General features: G+C 36.0%; 1 protein-coding gene across 1 annotated transcript; it reads right to left on the reverse strand.

The window, feature by feature from the left end:
• Nucleotides 1–6492: 6492 nt before the first annotated feature.
• On the reverse strand, nucleotides 6493–21040 carry LOC137926423 (poly [ADP-ribose] polymerase tankyrase-like). The gene is made up of 12 exons (XM_068770022.1): nucleotides 20743–21040; nucleotides 16315–16539; nucleotides 14709–14804; nucleotides 13686–13893; nucleotides 12965–13109; nucleotides 11786–11894; nucleotides 11223–11317; nucleotides 10824–10958; nucleotides 9807–9930; nucleotides 8338–8517; nucleotides 6668–6787; nucleotides 6493–6545 (listed from the first exon to the last, which is right to left on the reverse strand). The coding sequence occupies exons 1-12, from the start codon at nucleotides 20930–20932 to the stop codon at nucleotides 6493–6495; spliced, it is 1680 nt and encodes a 559-aa protein (XP_068626123.1). The 5' UTR covers nucleotides 20933–21040.
• Between the last annotated feature and the right edge of the window lie 680 nt (nucleotides 21041–21720).

Below are 21720 nucleotides of genomic sequence, written 5' to 3' on the forward strand. Positions count from 1 at the left end.
ACAACCACCACAATATGGATATCAAAAAACCGTTTAACTTAAGTTTTTTAAATGTATTTATTTGGCCTCTAATCAACGACGCAATATCGACTATCATTGTCATATTTGTGTGTTAACGTATTCCTTGCAGTGTGTGTACAAGCTGACGTGATATATATACGTACACCAACAACATAAGTTAACATTAAACTGAAAGTAACCGTATATATAATGGTTGTGTTAAGTGTTCCTTTATAGGTAAACAATAGTAAAAATTTACTTTATACGACATTGTAGAAAGATCAGACCGTACCAAATAAATATTGAAGAGAAATGTGATCTCACGTAGGAGGGAACATCTGGCTTACGATTTCACACACCATAAGAGTTCTTAATTCAAAAAAGTCACCTTCGACGCGCAATGTCCTTCAAGATAAGTGCTTTACCCTTAATAGCTTAGAGTTTCAATTTTGAAACCAATCTTTTAAACCGAATGTTCACATTACTATTAGTTTTTTTTTATAGGTTGGCTGTACGAATTTTACTGTTGTATAATATTCTTTCCAACGAAATTAAAAAAAAATCTATTTTTCCCTTCATCTAGACCCTCAAGCAAACACAGTAATATTAAAAAAAAACACTTTCGTAAATCAGGCAATTAAGATATAAAAATAATCTTTTCACAATCTATTATGGATACAGTGAATCATTAAAATGGTTTCTAAGGAATATAAAAACCGCGAAAGATATCGATTATAAAATTGTTCAAGTAATCTATACGAAATAATAAAATTGAATTGTCTGTTGATATTAAAATACACATTTTACTGCACGCATATGAATATGTGTATGGTATACACCAATACCACGCTTTGCGTCGTTTCGTTCTGCGTTTTTTTCGAAGTTGCGTCGCTGCTTAATTAGTACTAATTTTCACGGTGCGTCGTTAGATTTTCGGGGTTGCGTTGTATTCGTTCGAGTCTTTAATTTTTTTTTGACATTATCTTTTTTTTCCAAAAAATGGCAACACTTGTTTGTAATAGCGCCATGCTATCAAAACTCGGGGATTCCCTTTCTGACTAAAAATCAACGCAATTTTAATACAGTTTTATTTTCACTTTGTTTTGCTAATTTTGGAGTTCAGTTTCAATTACGTAGTGTCTTGTAATGTAGTGTGTTGTGCTTTTTTTTTAAAGAGAATAAATTAATTAATAGGTAAATATATTTCTAATTTATTTATAGTTATATTATTTTTGTTTTTTAAATGTTTACTTTGTTCAATTTTCTTTTTAAAAAATTGTATTTTAGTAACCCTGGAAACTATCTTCGATCTTTACATGGTTCACTATAGAAAATCTTAATTCACTTTGTGGCGTTTCAATTTGCGTCATGTTTTTTTGGAACGTAACCACGACGCAAAGTGAGGTATAGGTGTATATACCCATAACATAAAACACACACACAAATATAAAAAAAAAACATTTTTATAATTTTTGTCTGTCTGTCTGTTCGTTAAAGATCTCACTTATCCGCACGATGTGAGAAATTTGTGTGTACTTAACTGGTGAGTTGAATGCGGGATTAGTATCGAGAAAAGAATTTTTAAAAATCTATAAAAATAAATAAAATCGGAATGTCTGTTTGTAACATTAAAATAAACGCTTTTTACTACATTCATATGATTATATATACGGTGCATACACAAATTTTTTTTTTTTAATTGTCTGTTTTTTCCGGCATATCTCTGAAATTAGTGGAAAGATTTCGACGGGACTTATACTGGCAGGTAGCCGATGTAATAAGCAGCAGCTTAGGCTACTTCAATTCTACTTAAATTCCACGCGGATGTTATAAAACTGCTCATTCGTGAAATAGGAGAGTGTAACCTAACAATTGTGAGCTAATGGGGCTCGCGCAGGAAAGCTAGGGAGACTATGACCCAGTGGCGTAGCTAGAGGGTGGCGAGCGGGGCGGCCGCACCAGGCACCACAAGCAGGGGAACACCAAAGTTTGAAAATATTTTTTTTTAAATTTTTTTTTTGAATGATGAATAATGAAATGTTAAAAGAAAAATGAAAACCATAATTTAAAGTAAATAACATAAAAATAATATCGAATTTTACTATTTTTGTACTAAAAAAGTTGTTAAATAATATGAACATTAAAGAAAAGTAAACCGTTACAAAAATACAATATACACAGTATTTAAGCCTTTCATTCGCAAAACACATTTTTTATTTTATTTATATTATTTTAAAAGGGCTTTATTGCAAGATTATTTAATGATAAATAGATTAAATAATCTTGCAATAATGTCAATAGAACATGAACTAGATGTTATTTTATATATATTTATTATTATTTTGAACCAAAAAAATATATACTAACTACATTCTGTTCTGAATTTTGAAATTATTTAGACTCCTTAGGGGGGGGGGGGGGGGCACCAAGCCCTCAATCTGCCCCAGGCCCCGAATACCATAGCTACGCCACTGCTATGACCTTCTAGGAAGTTCGGGCTACGGTGAAGGTAAATGATCATCTTCTTCTTCAGCTGATGAACGTTTACTATAAGACATAGGTGTCCCCAAAATCGTCTTCATAACCGGTCTTCCGCTTTACACTTTACCTGGGTCAAAACCCACACAGGCGTCGTTGGTAACGAGGCAGCCGACTTGGCAGCAAAGAGCGCTGCCGCAATGCACTCTACACTGGCTTATGTCTACTTCCCAATGAGTTTCGTGAAGAGCGCAATCCGCGCTGAACACAACCGCATTTGGCAGGCTAGATACGAGAGCTCGGCTCAGGGTCGACATACCATAGGACTCCTTTCGAAACTCACCGACATAAATAAACTGCGAAAACTCATCAAGACATTTTTCCATCTCACACAACTACTAAGCGGGCACGGGTACTGCAAGCAGTACCTGCACCGTTTTTAAATAATCGATAATGAGACTTGCCCATGTGACGACTCCACAGTACAGACTTTTGATCACTTACTCAGACACTGCTCCCGATTCGCATCCAAAAGACGTGACCACGTGACCTTATGTGAAAACCTTAATATACTTCTGTTCAACTTACTGGACCCTCTCAAGACAAAATCAACAGCAGAATCTTTTGATGAGTTGGCCCGGCACATTGTAAAATAAATAATAATATTATTTAAATAAATAATAGTAACATTTACATAAATTCCGTAAAATAAAATAAACATCGTAAAACCTGAGGAATATGGTGACGGATGAAAGGCAGAATGAAAGATCTTAAGACGCATGGTAGAAGAGCGCGAAAACAGAATAATACATGTGAAAAAATTAATTAAAAGAAAAATAAAAGTACCTATACCAAACTGGAAACTGGAAAACTGAAAAACTGGACTCATAAAAATGATTCAATTTGAAATGTATACATAAATAACCTAAGTAAAAATTTGATACATTGTAACATTAAAATACACCTAGATTGTTTTTTATTTAATCTTTGATAAGGACAGGGTCGTTTTATTTTAATTTTTTTTTCACATCACTTTTATTTGCGCGCACTTCTTGCATTCTTACAATCTTTCGTACTTCATCTTTCTTTCCACATTTCTTCCGCCTCTCTCTTTCATTCGATATCAATCATTCATCACCTCATTCCTCAGTTTAACATATCTTTATATTATTTTAAACATTTTATTCTGTACACATTTCATTTATATTTTGCTTTATTTGCACAACTAGACTGTTGTGGCTGAGAATAGGACGAAAGGTGACGAATGAAATGAATAAAGATAAATAAAAAAACGTAATAGAGCGAATGTTAAAGAGCGAAACAAAGTGAAAAGAAAGTATTAAATAAAAAGAGAACTCAAAAAAAATATTGCCCCAATAAAATAGGGGATGGAATATGAAAAAATGATTCAATTTGTATAGTATTACAAATAAATGATAATATCACTTAAGAGGTAAGATTTTCAGAAATTTTCGGATGCATCATTTAGTCAATAAGCGAATGTTCCTCCAAGAGGTAACCTTGAAAGGTACTTTCACTGTATACCCGTTTTAAATTCCGACACAAGGTTGACACAGAAGGTCAAACTCGTGTTACTCCATCATCGGTTCCTTTTTTGGTAATTCCAACATATAAACACGTTACTTTTACTAAGCTTTCATATTATCCTCATTTAACTATCGGTGATGTCATTGACCCCATCGCCGACTCATTATTCGTACTTAAAATAATTTATTTATTTCTCACTTCATTTATTATGCAACGACAGACTTGATGCCTTATAGACATTCTTTATCACACAAAGTGTTGCAGAGATAAATAGGAAAGTATGTAAAAATCATATTAAAGCAGTATTTTACAATTGTTACGCCCGACTATGTAACTTAAATAATTTTTATATTAAAGCGGAAGGAATAATCTTGTAGAGTCCACTTTCAAATTACCCCCTATGGGGCGTGGGCCCCATGTTTGGGAACTCTTGGAAGATAATTGAGAGCAATGTATTAATGTTTCAGATCAATGATAGCCCACTAGAAGACATAAGGCTCTCCCAAAGATATCTATGAGGGGATGTACCATAATCGCCACGCTTGGGAGGAGGCTTGGCGATCAAGTGTGCTATTTTAGTACGGAGAAGACACAGCGCCAATACTATATAATTAATGCACAAATTATATAAGATTGTGTCTCGGGAATTGAACCAGTGATCTACGTTCGCAAATCCCAGTCTATCTATATAGATATGTGTGTGTGTTTGTAAAATTTATTTTAAAATTCCTCACAACAGGTCTAAAAGGCTATGTGCAATATTGTAATATATATATATAAATTATAGTTTGCGTTATTTAGATAAAAAATTAATACCTTTTTTGGCATATATATATATATATGTATATATATATATGACAAAAAAGTATAAAACGTGAAGTATAAAACATATGTATTAGTTACAATATTGCACATAGTGTTTCATGCGCGTTGTGAGTAACTTAAAAGTTCACATACGGAACAATATCACACTAATATCTTTTTTAAAATTTTTGGAATAGCGATGTCATAACACTGGCACCGATGATTTAAATGAGGCCCCAGCGACCCTTATCTTTATAAATTCATTCATCATTTGTTCTTAACTAGCATTCTGAATAGTTATACAAATACTATGGCTCCTATTTATAGGGCTCCGTCGTACACTCTCGTCTCGGGTAAGCAGGGACGATTTTTCAAATAATTTATTCACTTTCTACCTCAAAAGGAAGTAGGTGAGAACATTCCTCATCATACAGTGTCAGCTTGTTTTTTTTACAACTATTTTCCCACCACCTAAATTATACTGCCTTGTTATGCGAAGAGAAGACGGTCATACCAGGAAAGTTCTAGAAAGTACAGAGCCAAAAGGAGGTAAGTAATGACCTGGAATCTCAAAAAAGATCACCACTAACATGTTATGCGAAGAGAAGACGGAAGGCTATAGAAAGTACAAAGCCCAAAAGAGGTAAGCAATGGCCTGAAATCTCGAAAAAGATGACCACTACCATGTTATGCGAAGATAAGACGACCATACTACCAGGAAGGCTTTAGAAAGTACAGAACCAAAAGGGGGTAAGTAATGACCTGAAATCTCGAAAAAGATCACCACTACCATGTTATGCGAAGAGAAGACGGTCATACGAACAAGAAGACTAGAAAGTACAGAGCCAAAAGGGGGTAAGTAATGACCTGGAATTTCAAAAAAGATGATCAGTTTACTTCATTCTGAAGTTACTTTGAAGAATTGTAACAGGGTTTTTTATTGGGCCCCGCTATTGCGGACCTTTCATACAACCTGTCTTGGGTTAACAGAGAAAGTTTTTTTACTTAATAATTTATTCACTTTCTTATCTCATTATATCTTCGCTGTTCTTTCGTCCTTCTTAATTTTTCTCACTCGTTTCTCTTTTTCCCCTCATATAATCATTCATTCTTTTTCATTCCATTACCGCTCATAAATCGCTTCTTTTCGTTCAATATTTCCCCCACGACTGCTTTTTTAACAATTCTTATTTCATTATTTTGTTTTTATTTACTTTTATTATTACAACTTATATCTATATCACAATTTTTATTGCCTACCTCTTTAACAGAAACTTTTTCTTTTCCTTTTCCGACTACAGTTGCAAAATACTTTCTGCAATATTCCAGGACACAGATATGTCATTTCTTTTAATATTATTTTTTTTTAATATGACTACAAAATAAACATTGTAACGTTGCATGTTAGAGTTCCATATGTCTTAATTAAAATTTAAAAAAAATATCAATCGTAGAAATAAACCCCAATGTAGTAAGTGTTGAACTAACATTATAAATACATTAATATTAAGTAGCGTCTAGCTATAAGTCAGAGTTCTCTCGTCTGTGTTCATAGTTCCATCATTATGTATCCCTTATTATTTTTCAATTTGTTCATGTTTTCTCATTTTGTTTTACAATGCTTCAAATTTTGTAACTCTGTTCTGACAGTAAACAATCACATCAACTGCTTTCATCTTCTTCCCGTTCTTCATCGCGTGCCATCTCGTGGTTTACTGTCAGCGGAGCAAATTGTACATATATTTATATATGTATATTATAACTGTGACATTTATTAACAGGTGCTAGTTTTATTATTTACATAACCTTCGGTCATTGAGGTTGAATCTATTCGTACCTGGCACCAGCACGAACACATTCTTTCTACTACCGGCGCTCCTCGTTTCGACCTGCTGCCGTCTGACCAGTCCTGGGAGATCGTGCGGCTGCTTACCACCACCATCAGGGGAGTACCGTGCTGCGGTATAAAATCAGACCAGGCCTTCTGCCTACTATTCTTTTAATTGAAATATATTTTTCTTCTGTTGCCGAGTTCGCTGTTTCTTTTTACCTTATCACATACCAGTAGGAACCAGTACAATATATCAGTTAAGAATAAAATTACAGATGGTTGCCATTTTTATTTTACTACCTCGTGTTAAGAATCCATTCTAATACAACAAGTAAATTAAAGTTTTTGTTGGACTCTTCCTATGGTTTGCAGGTCTTAGAGGTGATAACAACACAAAGTCTAAAGTATAACCGATTTAAAACTATGAAAACAATGTTCAACTAATGAAAATCGCAAGCCAATCACAAGTAGAGAAACATTGTAGAGCGCCCTCTATCGTCCGATGTATATAAAGAATTATATTTCTATGGAAGTCTCCTCCGATGCACAGCTCAAGAAATTGTAATGCAATTTCCACATTATTTAACAATATGTTTTAAAAGTTGTCACAACAGTGATATATATCACACCCACTGCAAGTCATAGACCTCCAAGGTATGCAGAGGTTACCTAAGAACTGATTTTATGAAATTTCACCCGCACGGGTCATTGTACAAGCAATGCAAGAAATGACATGTATTTCTAGGACTTCCGACTACCTGTCCGAGTAAAGTCCGTTACTATTGGTAAAGTTTGAATATTTAAAAGTATATTGTTTATTTAACAACATCTTATTGTAGCTTTCAAGAGTTGTTACTTCATCGAAAATTGTTGAATGTCATTTAAAAAGTCCAGCTTTCGGCTGGATCTTAGGAAGTTAGCGCGCCGAACCGGTGGTAGCTAACTAACGTGTTAAAATAATCGACGATTCAAAACTGCGTATACTACTTGCATAAAAATTGATTGAAAAATTTAAATTGATTTAAATAGCGTTCATACCTGAAACGAAAAAGTCAATGCAATCCAAAAGTTAATATTCTATAGAGCCGTTATATACCTTACTATCATACCTATATGTACAATACGAAAATACTATAAAAATAGTTAACAGTACCCGGCGATACATATTGCACATTCATCGATTTTTGGAAAGAGACAATCGGCTAATTTCAGCTACATAGAGCGTGATCTCTATCGTACAAAATACAAAAAAAAAAACAATCGTGTTAAAATAAGACATTGTAATAAAAATAAGTATAATGGTGTTTATTATGTACAGTTGTAATTTTCCTTAATAAACACGTAAACATAATGTAAACATGTTTTTTATTTTATTTTACTTAAACCTGAAGCCACCGCTTGTAGAAAAATTGGTTTATTTTATACAAAGAATAAAAATAATTATCAAAAGAAGCAAATGACACTTGTTGTAACAGCTCCTAATAGATACTGGACTGTTTGTATTTCGTGCGACAGAGATAACGCTCTACGAAGCCGAAATTAGCCGATTGTCTCTTCCTGAAGGTCGATGTGCAATATTTATCGCCGATTACTATAGCTTATTCTCGTATGAACTTCTGCTAGGCTAGATCGCAAAAGAAACTCCTGGTATAGTCGTTATAAAAAAAGGTACTTACCGTCTGTGTGCGCAGCGTGGAGCACGTGTGTGACGTCGGCGGGCTCGACACGCTCCACACGCTCAGGCCGGGCGTCAGCCCCGCAAGCTAGCAGTAGCCGGCAGGCGGCGCCCGAGTCGCGCCGCGCTGCCACACACAGTGGGCTCTCACCACGCGCGTCGCATGCGTTCACCTTCGCACCTGTCCATCATCAAACGGATTCAACTCAAAACTCACCCACAACTTCACTAGGTTCAAGTTCAACCAGGGACCTCAACTCGGACCGCTACCTTATATATATCACCGAAATCATGATCATCACCGTTTCAACTGTAAGACATCCAACAGCTGGACATAGAGCATCCTTCAGAGACTGTGTTCAATCCTCTGCCCATTGTTTGGAAGGTAAAAAAAAAATCAAAAAGCTTCTTTAATTTTCTTCCAAAACAGTCGTTTTGGATTTGTGGACAGTCACTGTTTCGTATCAAGAAAAGTTATAATGATGAATGCGTGCTATGTGTTGTGTCCTTGCAGTTGAAAAGAACGAGCCACGCCCACCGCGTCTTATCGTATATCACTGCTGCCTCCAAGCTTGGTCTTCCATCTTTCCAGGGTAGGTTAGTGGCGGAGGTTAAGGATAAGTTAGTGGCGGAGGTTAAGGATAAGTTAGTGGCGGAGGTTAAGGATGAGCTAGTCGTGGAGGTTAAGGGTAAGTTGGTGGTGGAGGTTAAGGATAAGTAAGTGGTGGAGGTTAAGGGTAAGTTATTGGTGAAAATTAAGGGTAAGATTAGGAAAGGTTAGCGGAGTCATTTCTTTCATCAAACTGGACAGAGATTTTCATTTTGTTTATCATACATTCAATTTATTACACCTACAAATTTTATTTCTCATATAGACTGCCAAAGGAATCGGTTGAAAACGGTCTCCAAACAGCATCTTCTGGTGACCTTAACCAGCTCGACTATCAACCAAAAAGGTGGCCTTTATCGTCCATTCAAACCCGAGAAGAGTAGGGACCGGAAGTGGTCTGGTGTTGCTCCGGTACAGCAAGAATGCCTGAGAAGGCTTATGTACCCACGGGTTTGGAGGAAGTCGTATGGGTAGGAATCTCACATAACCATGTCCCTACCTCCATAGGGCAGAGTATCTTGTATCCATCCAGAGGATTTATTTGGAATAGGAGAGCCGCCACATTTATTTGCGTTTTTATTGCAGGGTTGTGGGTGACATATTAAGACAAAACAAAACCGTGCAATAGGAAGTGCGGCAAGGGATGGGAGGCGATGAGTGAATGTAATGTGAGTGAATGCTGTATTCTGAATAATAGAAAACATGAACGATGAAAAAGGGAAAAGAGAGAGAGGGATGACGGAAGTAGAAGGGTATATATCACTGTTCCGAAAACAAGATGGAGGAATAGATAGATTCAAAAATGAATGAAAAAGAGTCCAGAAGATTCACCCCCCGAAACAAAAACAAAAATGTCTAACCATGTCGCAGTAGGAGGTCCATCGCATCCAGGTGTGCGTGCTCCGTGGCCACATGCAATGGACTCTGTCCCTCCTTGTTCTTCTCGTTCACCCTCGCGCCTTTCCTTATCAGCATCTCCATGACCTGGTGATATCAAAATCTTAAATCGTCTCTTATGAACAATCAACATCCCTCATACAAAATGTTTTAAAAAGTGTTCACTAAATTTAATTATAAATTTAATATGTAAAATATTAAAAAATAACATAGTCTAGTACATACAATGAAATAGAATTCCTTCATTTTTTTTAATGTTAGTAAACTTAAATGGACCCTATTTTGACCATAACCTACTTTATAGTACTTTCATTATCATTCGTTCAGCTTCTATCATCAAAGCGTTCTGCATCAGGTGAAGACATGTGGTCTCTCTGAGCTTCTTCAAGAAGGTTCATTGACGAATTACAGTAACCGAGATAAGCCAAAAAATTGGCAAATTGGAGTGGCAATGAGTCACAGTGAGAGTCCTAAAATTCTGGACTGGTGATTTCAGACCAGAAAACGCGGAACAAGACTGTCTGGCGAATGACTTCTTTGGGTTCCATACACACTAAACATGAATCTAATCCAAAAAGCTTTTCTGAAGCACTAGGCCTTCCTGGTGGTTTTCAAACACCACTGGTATACATATAGAAGGTATGAGAGATTTTTTATTCCTATTTTTTAATATTCTTCATTTTACATGCTAGGATATACTTAAATAGTTTCATAATAATAAACATAAGAGTACAATAGGCGGTCTCGTCGTACAAAAAAAAAAGACGGTGAAGGAAAAATGAGAAAGTGTGAGAAATATTAAAACAGACAAAATAAGAACGAGTAAATAATAAGAAAAGAAATCGAATTTATTATATTTAGTAAAAAAAAACTGTGCCTGTGAACACAAGACAGGAGTTGTACTAGAGGTCCTCAATTGCAGGGGCCATAAAAAAATTACACTGATGTAACTGACACTGTATGATGAGGAATATTCTCACCTGCTTCCTTTTGGGGTAGACGCTGGCAGCAGCACAGTGGAGAGGCCGGTCCCCTGTGCCCAGGTGGGCGAAGTTCACAAGCGCCTCCACACCCTCGGCGCTCAGCTGACTCCCACTACTTGACTGCCCACATTGCTGGACAAAGATATACAATCATTAACATTAAGGTCCTGGAAAGAAGACCCCCGGCAGGTGAAATGCTCATTCTTTTTAAGGTTTGGAGACCCTGGATCCAGGTCACTTTCGTTCCTTTTGGAAACCTATAATAACTTTTATGTTCACCAATGGACCTTCCTATGCCTACTGAACAAATTTAAAAATACAATTTAATCACTTTTCAAGACATTGTTGTTATAGATCTTGTTATAAATAGTTTATTTTACGATAAATCTTTCTCACCATCTGCTGTTGGCTGGTGACTGACAACTGCTTCTTCACTCTCGCGGGCTCTGCGAGACGGCATGCTTCTAGCAGACAATGTCCTCTGTACTCGACTAGAATGAAAAGAAATACAGAATATTATTAATAAGACTTTAGGAATGAAATCAGAGTTCTTAAAAAAATGTATGGGACAGATCAGGGGAAAGGTAGACAAACGTCAAGCTGTCTGTTCTCAAGTGTCTTGTGTGCGTCTTGTCAAGCAAAAAGTCTTTTCTCTCACCGCCCGCATATCTCAGGTCCTGACTAGAGTTCGCGCAAGGACTCATAAGATATGGGAGCGGCACGACGAAAGGAAGCAAACGAAAAGTTATCTGTTCTTAAATATCTCGTGTGCGTCTTGTTGGTCGCGTCATATCCCGTCCCACGACTAACATACCTAAGGTGGCGAATATTCCGCATATATGCTTGACTTCTCCTGAGGTATGAGAGCAGCACGACACGGTACAGACATACTTCAAGCCGCCTGTTCCCAAACCGGAGAACTAAGTAAGGATAAGTAAGTTAATCTGAAAGACACTCACATGCCAGCCTCTCCTGAAGTTCACGCGTGGGTGCCACGTCCAGCGCGGACTTGCCATGGCAGTTCAGAAGCGTGGGATCCGCACCCTCGCTGAGCAGCAAAGAGCATACCTGGAACAAGTTTACAGGCGTTTACCAACTTCCTCCAGCCAATGATGGTCTAATGTCAATAATGGTAATTTTATACATCTAATATAGAAGTCTGAAGCTCCTCCATACCCTACTAGATGGTGCTGATTGTTTTTCGCAGCCCTTAAAATATATGCTTATTTCACTTTTTTCCCTATATTCCACAGACACTAAAGTCCGTGCCTTTATTGTTACTACTGCATTTTTTTTTTGCTCGCCTTTTAGCATGTTAATGTTAACTAGTTCTCTTAAAGTATTTCTTTACTTAAGTAAGTAATAACTGGTCTCCAACCATGACAGGCCCGTTAGTCTGCATAAGCGAAAGCTGGTAAGCACTTCGAGAAAAAATATGGCAACACTTTTAGAAATTCAAGATGGCGATCAATGTCAAGCGATGTTTGACGTAATCTGTAAAGCTCGTAGAGGATTGGTTTCCTCACGTGCTATGGAGAATACATTAAAGATAATGTTTTAAAATAAATAACACAAGCTTATTAATATTGCAATAAAAAATTATGGTGAATTTGTTTATAAAATGTACATTTTTTATTTATTCTTCGAAATTTTCCAACACACTTTTCCAACTTTTTTTTATAGTCCTCGAAACAGTCCGAACAGTCTTTTTCCGGTAAAGCCTTCAAAACCTTCTTCTATTCGGTTGTTATCTCTTCAATAGTGTCAAAACGGCGTGCCCACATTGACGTTTTGAGTTTGCTGAATAGCCAGAAGTCACATAGAGACAAATCAGACATATGGTCGTTGCGGAACGATATAAAAAATAGTATATATATAAAGATAGTTTTTTCCAAAAAAAAAAAGTCACGAAGCACCAATGCAGTATCACATCGATCAATCGCGACTTGACGCGAGACAAAACATCCTTCAAAATGCTTTGGGCTGGGCTAAATGATATTTCAACTTTAGACAAACAGACGGTTGATAAATGTTAGAGTTTACCAACCTAAGAAATAAATTGCCTGCCTTCCTGATGCCCGCGAGATTTAAAAATACTTTAAATGTTGCCATTATTTAATTAAAACAAGGTCCCTTACCTCGAGCCTCGCTTTGCTGGCGGCCTCATGCAGAGGGGTGAAGGCCCATAGATCGGTCGCGTTGACATCGGCACCAGCTCGGACCAGCAGCTCCGTGACCTCGTAGTGTCCGTACGAGCAAGCATTGTGAAGCGGCACCAGACCTCTGAAATAGATAATTTCCCATCGGTGATGATTGACCGCGATTTCATCTCACATTAAATTGGGATTAGCCTAGAACATCGATCTTCTATCGCTTACATTCTTCCATACCCATTTATTACAAAATAGTTAATAACTGCAAGTAAAAATCAATCTCCCTCTCTCTCTCTGTTTCACTCTCTATCTGATTTCTATTTGTCTTTAGTTTCTACTTTAATGCTAATTCAATGTATTTAAGGTATGTTACAAGCATTTTAGATGCCTAGACAAAATATTTTATAATGACAAAAGAAATGTATTTTTCTTGGACTTTCTTGTATTTTTCTTCCTACATGGAAAAGTTCTAGAGGGCGGTACCGCCCTGGTTTTAAATCTATTATATGAATTGGTCTGGCTTTCAAATCGTAGTATATCAACGTCGTTATGCTCCCACTTATGCTTTAACTTTATTATATTGTATAAACATTGTGTATATCGAACAGAGGAATCCCAAAATCCCACGCGAGGGCTCCACAATACTTCTCGCCTACTATCTACCTCCTTTTGGAGAATTAGGGCTACGGTGTCACTATATACGTACCCCTTGTCTTTGGCGTGGACGTCAGCACCACGCTGGAGTAGCAAGCGTACAGCTCGCGCTCGATTATATCCAGCTGCCAGGTGTAGAGGTGTGGAGCGTCGACCATCCCCTGCATGCACGTCCACGTTCAGAGGAGTCAGCAGGGCTGCCAGCCGCTCGTCAGCACCTGCACGCGCTGCTTCCAGCACATCCGCAGCACAGTACTCACCTGCAATCCAACAGCAATGACAATTATCATCAAGATTAGCAAATAAAGGTAGGCTTGAAAAATATATTTTTTTTAGAAAATCAATTGGTAAAAAATCCTCTAATGGAATCCGAGTAAATTTTAAAAAATGTCACACTATAGGAAAACTTTTTTTTTAAATGGACCCTTTTCTTGGGGTCTTTCATTACTACTTCCCTTATCTTATTTTGGGAATAGAACTTTTATATCTTTAATAATTATTTTCACATTTCTTTTCATTGTCATTCCCTTCGGTCGATCTTCACATAATCATTCATTTCTTCTTCACATCGCCTCTCATCCTCTCCATTATCACAGTTTATCGCAGTATTTCTTATCACATTTATGAGAAGTACATATGTCTCTTTTATTTTTACTTGTATCAATTTATTATTTGCATTTTATTTTGTTTACTTTATTCTTATTTATTCTTTATAGTTTACCCGAACCTATTTTAATTTTGAATTTTATACATTTTCAATAACCCTCCTGCAGTACCTTAGGAGAGCTTAATACAATTCAAGTTTCTATTGAATCAAACACATCTGGTGTTACCCAGAAAATTTTTCATATAAAACCATTCCTGTACAAAAGTAATAAAAGGCTTTACTAAACCTTGCACTGGCTGAAAATCCATGTAAACTTTTTTTACCCATATATAACATCAAAACTAAGGAAATTCTTTTATATAGAACCTATTTGCTACAGCAATAAAACAAATGTCAGTCTGTTTACCACTCACAACAAAAGTCCTCTACCACTGGTCTACCAATGTTATATAAAAAAAATTAACTCACCCGTCAGGACAGGCCTTGTAGCAGCATCAGCGAGATCCAAAGGAGTCTTCCCTTCCGTATTCCTTATATTTGGATCAGCACCATGTTGAAGAAGAGCTGGAATAAAAAAATGATCATTTTTAAGAATGCCTGAAGAGATCATACTACTTGATTCAAACTAGAATCAGATTGAGCTCCCCTATAGTGGATATGAGAAGAACATGAGAAGACCAAATTCACTACTTTTTTTAAATTATCACTCTAACAATTATTTTTAACACAGTAGTTATAGCAATTAAATCCTTAAATTTATACCGGTTTAAAAATCTTTTACAGTGTATTACTTCATAAACTGTTGACTGAGGTATGTGAGCGATGAGACGACGAGGACACGATTGACAAGACGCACACGAGATATTTAAGAACAGACGGCTTAACTTGTGACCATCTCTCACATCCTGCCACTCACATACCTCGTGAATTTATTACCACTTACACGCACACAGTAATCGCCGTCTGAGGTATTTGAGCGGTGAGAAGATAAAAGGCACGATTAACAAGACGCACATGAGAAATTTGAAAACAAACGGCACTTGACTAACTCCCACGTCGTGGGCTTGCGATACCTCAGGTGGAGACCAATCCTTGCGCGCACCCTGAATTCGCTGCCTAGGTTACATAAGCGGTGAGACGGTAGAGAGACAGGGGGCGAGATTGACAAGACGCACATGAGGTATTTAAGAACAGCCGGCTTGACGTTTGACTATCTTCCACGACCTGACACTCACATACTTCATGAGTTTATTACCAATTGCACGCACACAGTGTAACGGTCCAAAGTATATGAGCGGTAAGAAGAGAAGGCGCGACTAACAAGACGCACATGAGATATTTGAAAACAAACGGCATTTGACTAACTCCCACATCCTGCCGGTCCGATACCTCAGGTGGAGAGTAGTCCTTGCGCGCACCCTGAATTCGCTGCCTAGGGTATATAAGCGGTGAGACGGCAGAGAGACAGGGGGCGAGATTGACAAGACGCACATGAGGTATTTAAGAACAGCCGGCTTGACGTTTGACTATCTTCCACGACCTGACACTTACATATGTCATGAGTTTATTACCACTTGCACGCACACAGTGTTAGCCGGTATGTGAGCGGTAAGAAGAGAAGACGCGACTAACAAGACGCACATGAGATATTTGAAAACAAACTGCATTTGACAAACTCCCACATCCTGCCGCTCCGATACCTCAGGTGGAGAATAGTCCTTGCGCGCAACCTGAATTCTCTGCCTAGGGTATGTAAACGATGAGATGGAAGAGGGGGAGGGCGAGATTGACATGACGCACATGAGATATTACATACATACACCAGTTGGACAGGTGACCTTCGTCAAAAGAAACTTCATCCAAGTTGCTTCAATGGTGCTGTTGAAAATCTTTAAGAGAGGCCCATGTTCAGCAGTAGAACACCTATGACTTAAATGATGATGATAATAACATTAAGTATTAGCTTACTCAACAATCTACCTTCATTTATCACCAATATTAATTGCCCATCTTCAATTGCTAATAAACTTATGTCATAACCAAAGATGCGAGGTGATAATTTGTAAATACCAACCTATACAAACATCTACTTTTCCTTTAGCAGCTGCTTCGTGTAACGGCGTGTAGCCCCAGTTGTCACGAGCCGCCGGCGGAGCCCCCGCCGTGAGCAGAGCCCTGACCACATCAGCATGTCCAAAGGAACAAGCATTGTGTAATGGCTGAAGACCTCCCTCATCTCTGGCTTGGAGAGCTGCACCTCCTGCTATGAGAAGTTCCACCACTTCCCTACGACCGTAACCTGGAAATCAAATTAAAATCATTAGAAAGTAGCCTTTTATTCTGGATTCCGATTTGAAGGCCCCTTCCAACCGGTTTTGATAGAATTTTTGTTTGAGATACCATATGCAATACACAACAATTAGGGATTCTGGAGTGGAAATCACTTCTCAGACAAGGTAAAGACAAAACTTTGATAAGTTTGTTGAAAGACTCTCGATGAAGGCTGCTACCAAACATTTTTATTGAAAATGTTGATGAGTTGATGAGGCATATAATTGTTATACTACAAGACTTCAATGTCTTTAAGGTTCTGGAGTGGTGATAACGTACCAACGAGCGTGGCGTAAGACATCCACTTACAAGGTAAACATATGATCTTAAGTTTTTTGAAAGACACAATGCAAACTGCTTCCAACCATTCCTATTGAGAATCTTAGGGGTAAGCCATATTTGGTGTACAGCTAAAATTAAAAGGCCTTAAACTTCTGGGGTAAAGATTAATAAGCAGCAGACACAGTGTGAGTTGTTTTCCTATAAAGTAGAAAGACACTGGATACAGGCCGTTTACAAACTTTCCTAAACATCACAATTAGGCTTCAGGGTTCTTGAAGTTCTGGAGAGCATAAGAAAATTCACCCACAGGAATGACAGAGAACCTTGATAATGTTTTTATAATATTAGATGCTGGCTGTTTCCATCCATTCATATTGGAAATCTTTAAGGGATCCCCGCACAGCAGGGGAAGTCCTGACTCAAAATATGATGATGATGGACCCTTGAAAAACAGATCAAACTCCATTACCAGATAAAGTGAACCAGTTGAAATAGATTATTATAATTTTCTTGTTAAATTCAAAGGTGTTCATTATTATATACTGTTTCTCAAAAATCCATACATTGACCCCTAACTTTTACATCTATTCACAATCACCTGGTTATATATTTATATACATATATATATAAACATATATAGTGATCTTTCCCACAGTAATTTAAGGCCCAAGTGGTTATATATAATATATTTTGTAAGTAACATAATATGAATATGTAACATATTGAACTACTTTTAAAAGAATGGGTTTATAACATGTTTAAATTAATACATATTATATGTTGATGTCTTAGTATTGTTACATAATCCTAGAATCCTATGTTAAATATTTCAGTCCATTTAACATACACATCAATATGAGGCAATTTAGAATAATTTTAATGTTATCAGCTAAATTGAATATGTATGTTAATTACCTCATGTGCTAAATACACAACGCCATCTAATGTTCTAGTTACAGATAAAAACTAAAGAATATATAGCAACAATTGAAATATTATATACAAGGGGGACCGGAAAGTAATATCGCTTTCTTAAGTTAAATTTACACAACTGCTTTTTAACAAGTATTTATTTCTGATCAACAATATATACACCATTGTTATCAACAACCTTTTGCCATCTAATATACAATGTCTGCCAAGTATGTAATTAACAACAAAATGACAATCAAATATCAGCATGTGCGGAAATGACATTACTTTCCAGTCCTCCTAATATACATGTATTTTAAAAAAGTTTCTCTTAGACTGATAACTACAATGGAGCCATCATATTTGTATCATGTATATCATTGTACCATATAACCTCAGTTCTTAACATTGCAGTAAATAATAATTTTCTCTATTTTGAGTAATTTATTTTATTTATTTTCACACCATTTGCTGTGACTGCTGGCATGGCACAGTGGCATTCTAAGATTCCGTGGGATATTGGCCACACGGCGCCATAGACACCTTCCCAGAGGAACCTCCCTTGGTTAAAAAAAAGCTTGTCTTGATTGGTTGCTATTGCCCGGGTAAGAAGACATGTCTATAGTATGCAAAATAGGTCCACCAGCCTTATGGTGAACAGACCTTGTAAAAGACATTGAAAGGTGATGGATGCTGTGACATTGTTAGGAAAGCCATTTAGCTCAAATGATGATAACAATTGATTATGACTTCTTAACAGTCTCTAAAGTCTAGGGCTTTCTCAGAAACCTTGGTTTTGGCCATTACATTATTAATTTCATTATATACCTTACAGTTATTAAGCATAATTGTCATATCTAGAGTCTTGGCTCCGGCATATACAATAGATAAATATCCAAAAACAAACTCTGAAAGATAATGTGCGTCCACAATATAAATAAACATTATTGGGCAGTCAAACAACAACATCAAAAAGCACTGATTATTTACTGACAGCCAACATACAAGTGTATCTAAAGATATTATTCATTACAGGTACACCCCATACAAGCGGAAGTTCAGTTTTATAACTTCTTTTACAAAATTGCATATTCTTTTCTATAAGAATAATGGATCTAATAAATGCTACATTTCTAAAGAAAAAACAAGCTATAACGCTAATAAAACAGTTGTAATATGCCTTAGGGAAGCACAGCTGGGTAGAAGCCATGGAAAAATGAAAATGGGTGGCACCAATGCAAGAGTTGTTGGGGACTGACTGAACGGAGAGATTGATACTACTCCATTTTGCCATATGCATATGTAAGTTGCAGTACAGTGGTTTAGGTAACACTTCAAGAATAGGTATATAAGCATCTATTGGTATTACTTGACGGCAAACACATTACAAACTCTGCAATAAATAGTTTGGGAAGGCAACTTTCATCAATTGGGTTGATGATAAAAAAATACGTGAATATTTAGATGAAATGATGGTAGGTAAACACATCTTTATAGTTTTTTACAAACATCATCTCAGAGAGCCTTACCATGGTAATTCTATTTGTATTGAATACATATATTAAAATTATATAAAAGGAGGATAAATTAATAAATAGTGGATTTTGCTCAATACATCAATCAAGTTGTATTATTTTAGTGCATATGCAGATAGCTTGAATTCATAGAAAGACTAAACATTATGCTATTTATGACATATTTTTTTAGCTGTTCCCGGATTTACGACATGGACTTTATCGGGTAAATATTTTTTTCAATATTTGAATTTTACTCCTCATTCTTCTTTTATCCTTGTCAATTTCTTACATACTTTCCTTCTGTCCTTTGAATTTCTTTTTTTCCTTCTCTTTCATGTCTTTTTTCACACATTGTCTTCCTTTCCTTATTCTAATCCCTAGATCAAAGATTAATATGGTATCACAATTTATTTGACTCATATATAACTTTTATTTACATTTTATTTTTTTTCTAATACTGTTTAAGACACATTGCAATACCATGCTTGATATTACCATGCTACATGGTCAAAAACATTTAAAACATTATTGGCCTATTATATTGCCTCCAACTGGGTGGACTAATAACATAGTCAAGGTTGGAGACCAGTGAAAGACCAGTCACTGTACTTTACAGTGGACGTCGATCAGATTAAATGATGATGATATATTGTAACATATGACTTCACATAGAAACATTGAACGTGGTTGCATCTCTAGCTTTGCCGTTTCAGTCACTGACGAGACAGGATGTTAATTACAATAATCCAATATGCATTTTATATTTTACTTAAAAATAACTAATGTCGGTCCAAAATAGCAATTACAACAAGTATCTATAAAGACTATCATTACATATTCTTTTTATCTATTAGAGGGACCGGAAAGTAATATCCTTTCTGTTGACATATTTTACAGAAAAATCGATTTATATTTCTGCTCCTACATTGAAGATTTGTATACTAGTTGGCAAAAGGTTGTTGATAATGAAGGTGAGTATATTTTTGATTAGAAATAAAAACTTGTTAAAAATACAGTCATGTGGATTTAACTTAAGATATCGACATTTCCTTCCAGACCCTCTAATATTTGTAAAGTGCAACTGAATTATTACTATATTCATCTTATATTGCAAAAAAGATAATCCTAATGCTTGTATCACAAATTTGTTGTCATAATAAATGTTAAATAATGTTTTAGTGTCACATACATCAACAGATTCATTAACTTACAAAGTAGTCAATCAACAAAAGACAATAATAAGTATGCAATTTTTCTCATAGTGCAGTAAACAAAGAAACTTCATCAATCGTTCACAGAACTGGACCGGTCGGATCTGACAACATAAATCAAACCAAACGCAACAGACCGTGACCAATTATGCAATTCTCAAAAAACTACCAACACCTTTCACTTTCCCATTGTTTTCTTACATTTTAACAGCCGTAAACAATAATATGACAATTTATAATAAGCAATACCTGCGGCAAAGTGTAGGGGAGTAGATTTCCGACCGGCTGTGTCCCTAGCGTTGACTGTTTGAGGCGTTATTAGCTTCTTAACTCGGACTGCGTCCCCCGTCTTACAAGCCTCAAACAGTTCTCGCAGAGGATCAGTAGGCGCTGGCAGGGCCTCCAACGCCGAGCCGAGCAAAGAACGGCGGCTGGACATATTCGACACGCTTATCACATCTATGATTGTTCACAATCCCGCCTCACACTACCACATTTTGATGAAATTACATCAAATAAAAACACGTAGAATACAAGCTCAGCTGCTTTCAAGATTCTTTTGACATACAAAGTTGATTATTGCCATCTGTTAAATATAGATGCACAATGCATTATGCATTGTTCTAAATGTATTGTTGCACTGGATTTATTTTGTATTTCGTTTTTGTTAAGTTTAAGTAAATTATCATAAAGATGTTAATTACAACAAGATAAGTGTTTGTTAATCTCTATAGACTATCACCGATGAATTATTGCAATGAATCTACTAAATCTAAATAATAAAACTTTTCTTTCGTTGTGTTGTTAACTCTATAAAATTTGTTTAAAAAATTCTAATAGCAATACTGTTAATACGCTAATTATTTCTTTTATAAAAGATTTAAAAGTAAATAATTAACATGACACAAATGGTAATTGTAATGATTATATTTGAATAAATGAATAAAGGAAACACAAGACATTGATTTTAAATTTTCTGAAATTTAGTGTATCTTATAATTAAAAGAAAATTGCTTGAAATTCTATGCAAACATTTGTAACTTTTTTACTTAAACGGAATCAAAATAATTTCCTCTGCACATTTAATTGCACAAATTAATTAATCGGTGTTCCTGTATGGGCCATGTATAATTATAAAACTATTTCTAATTATTACATAAAAAGTAATAAGAGGACATAAATAAAAACTTTAATTTATTTTTTATAATTTTTATTGTGAATAATTTC

This window comes from Battus philenor, unplaced genomic scaffold (genome assembly GCF_028537555.1).
Source record: "Battus philenor isolate CCGP_79_NKW_IND1 unplaced genomic scaffold, ilBatPhil1.0.hap1 SCAF_29, whole genome shotgun sequence".
NCBI lineage: Eukaryota > Metazoa > Arthropoda > Insecta > Lepidoptera > Papilionidae > Battus > Battus philenor.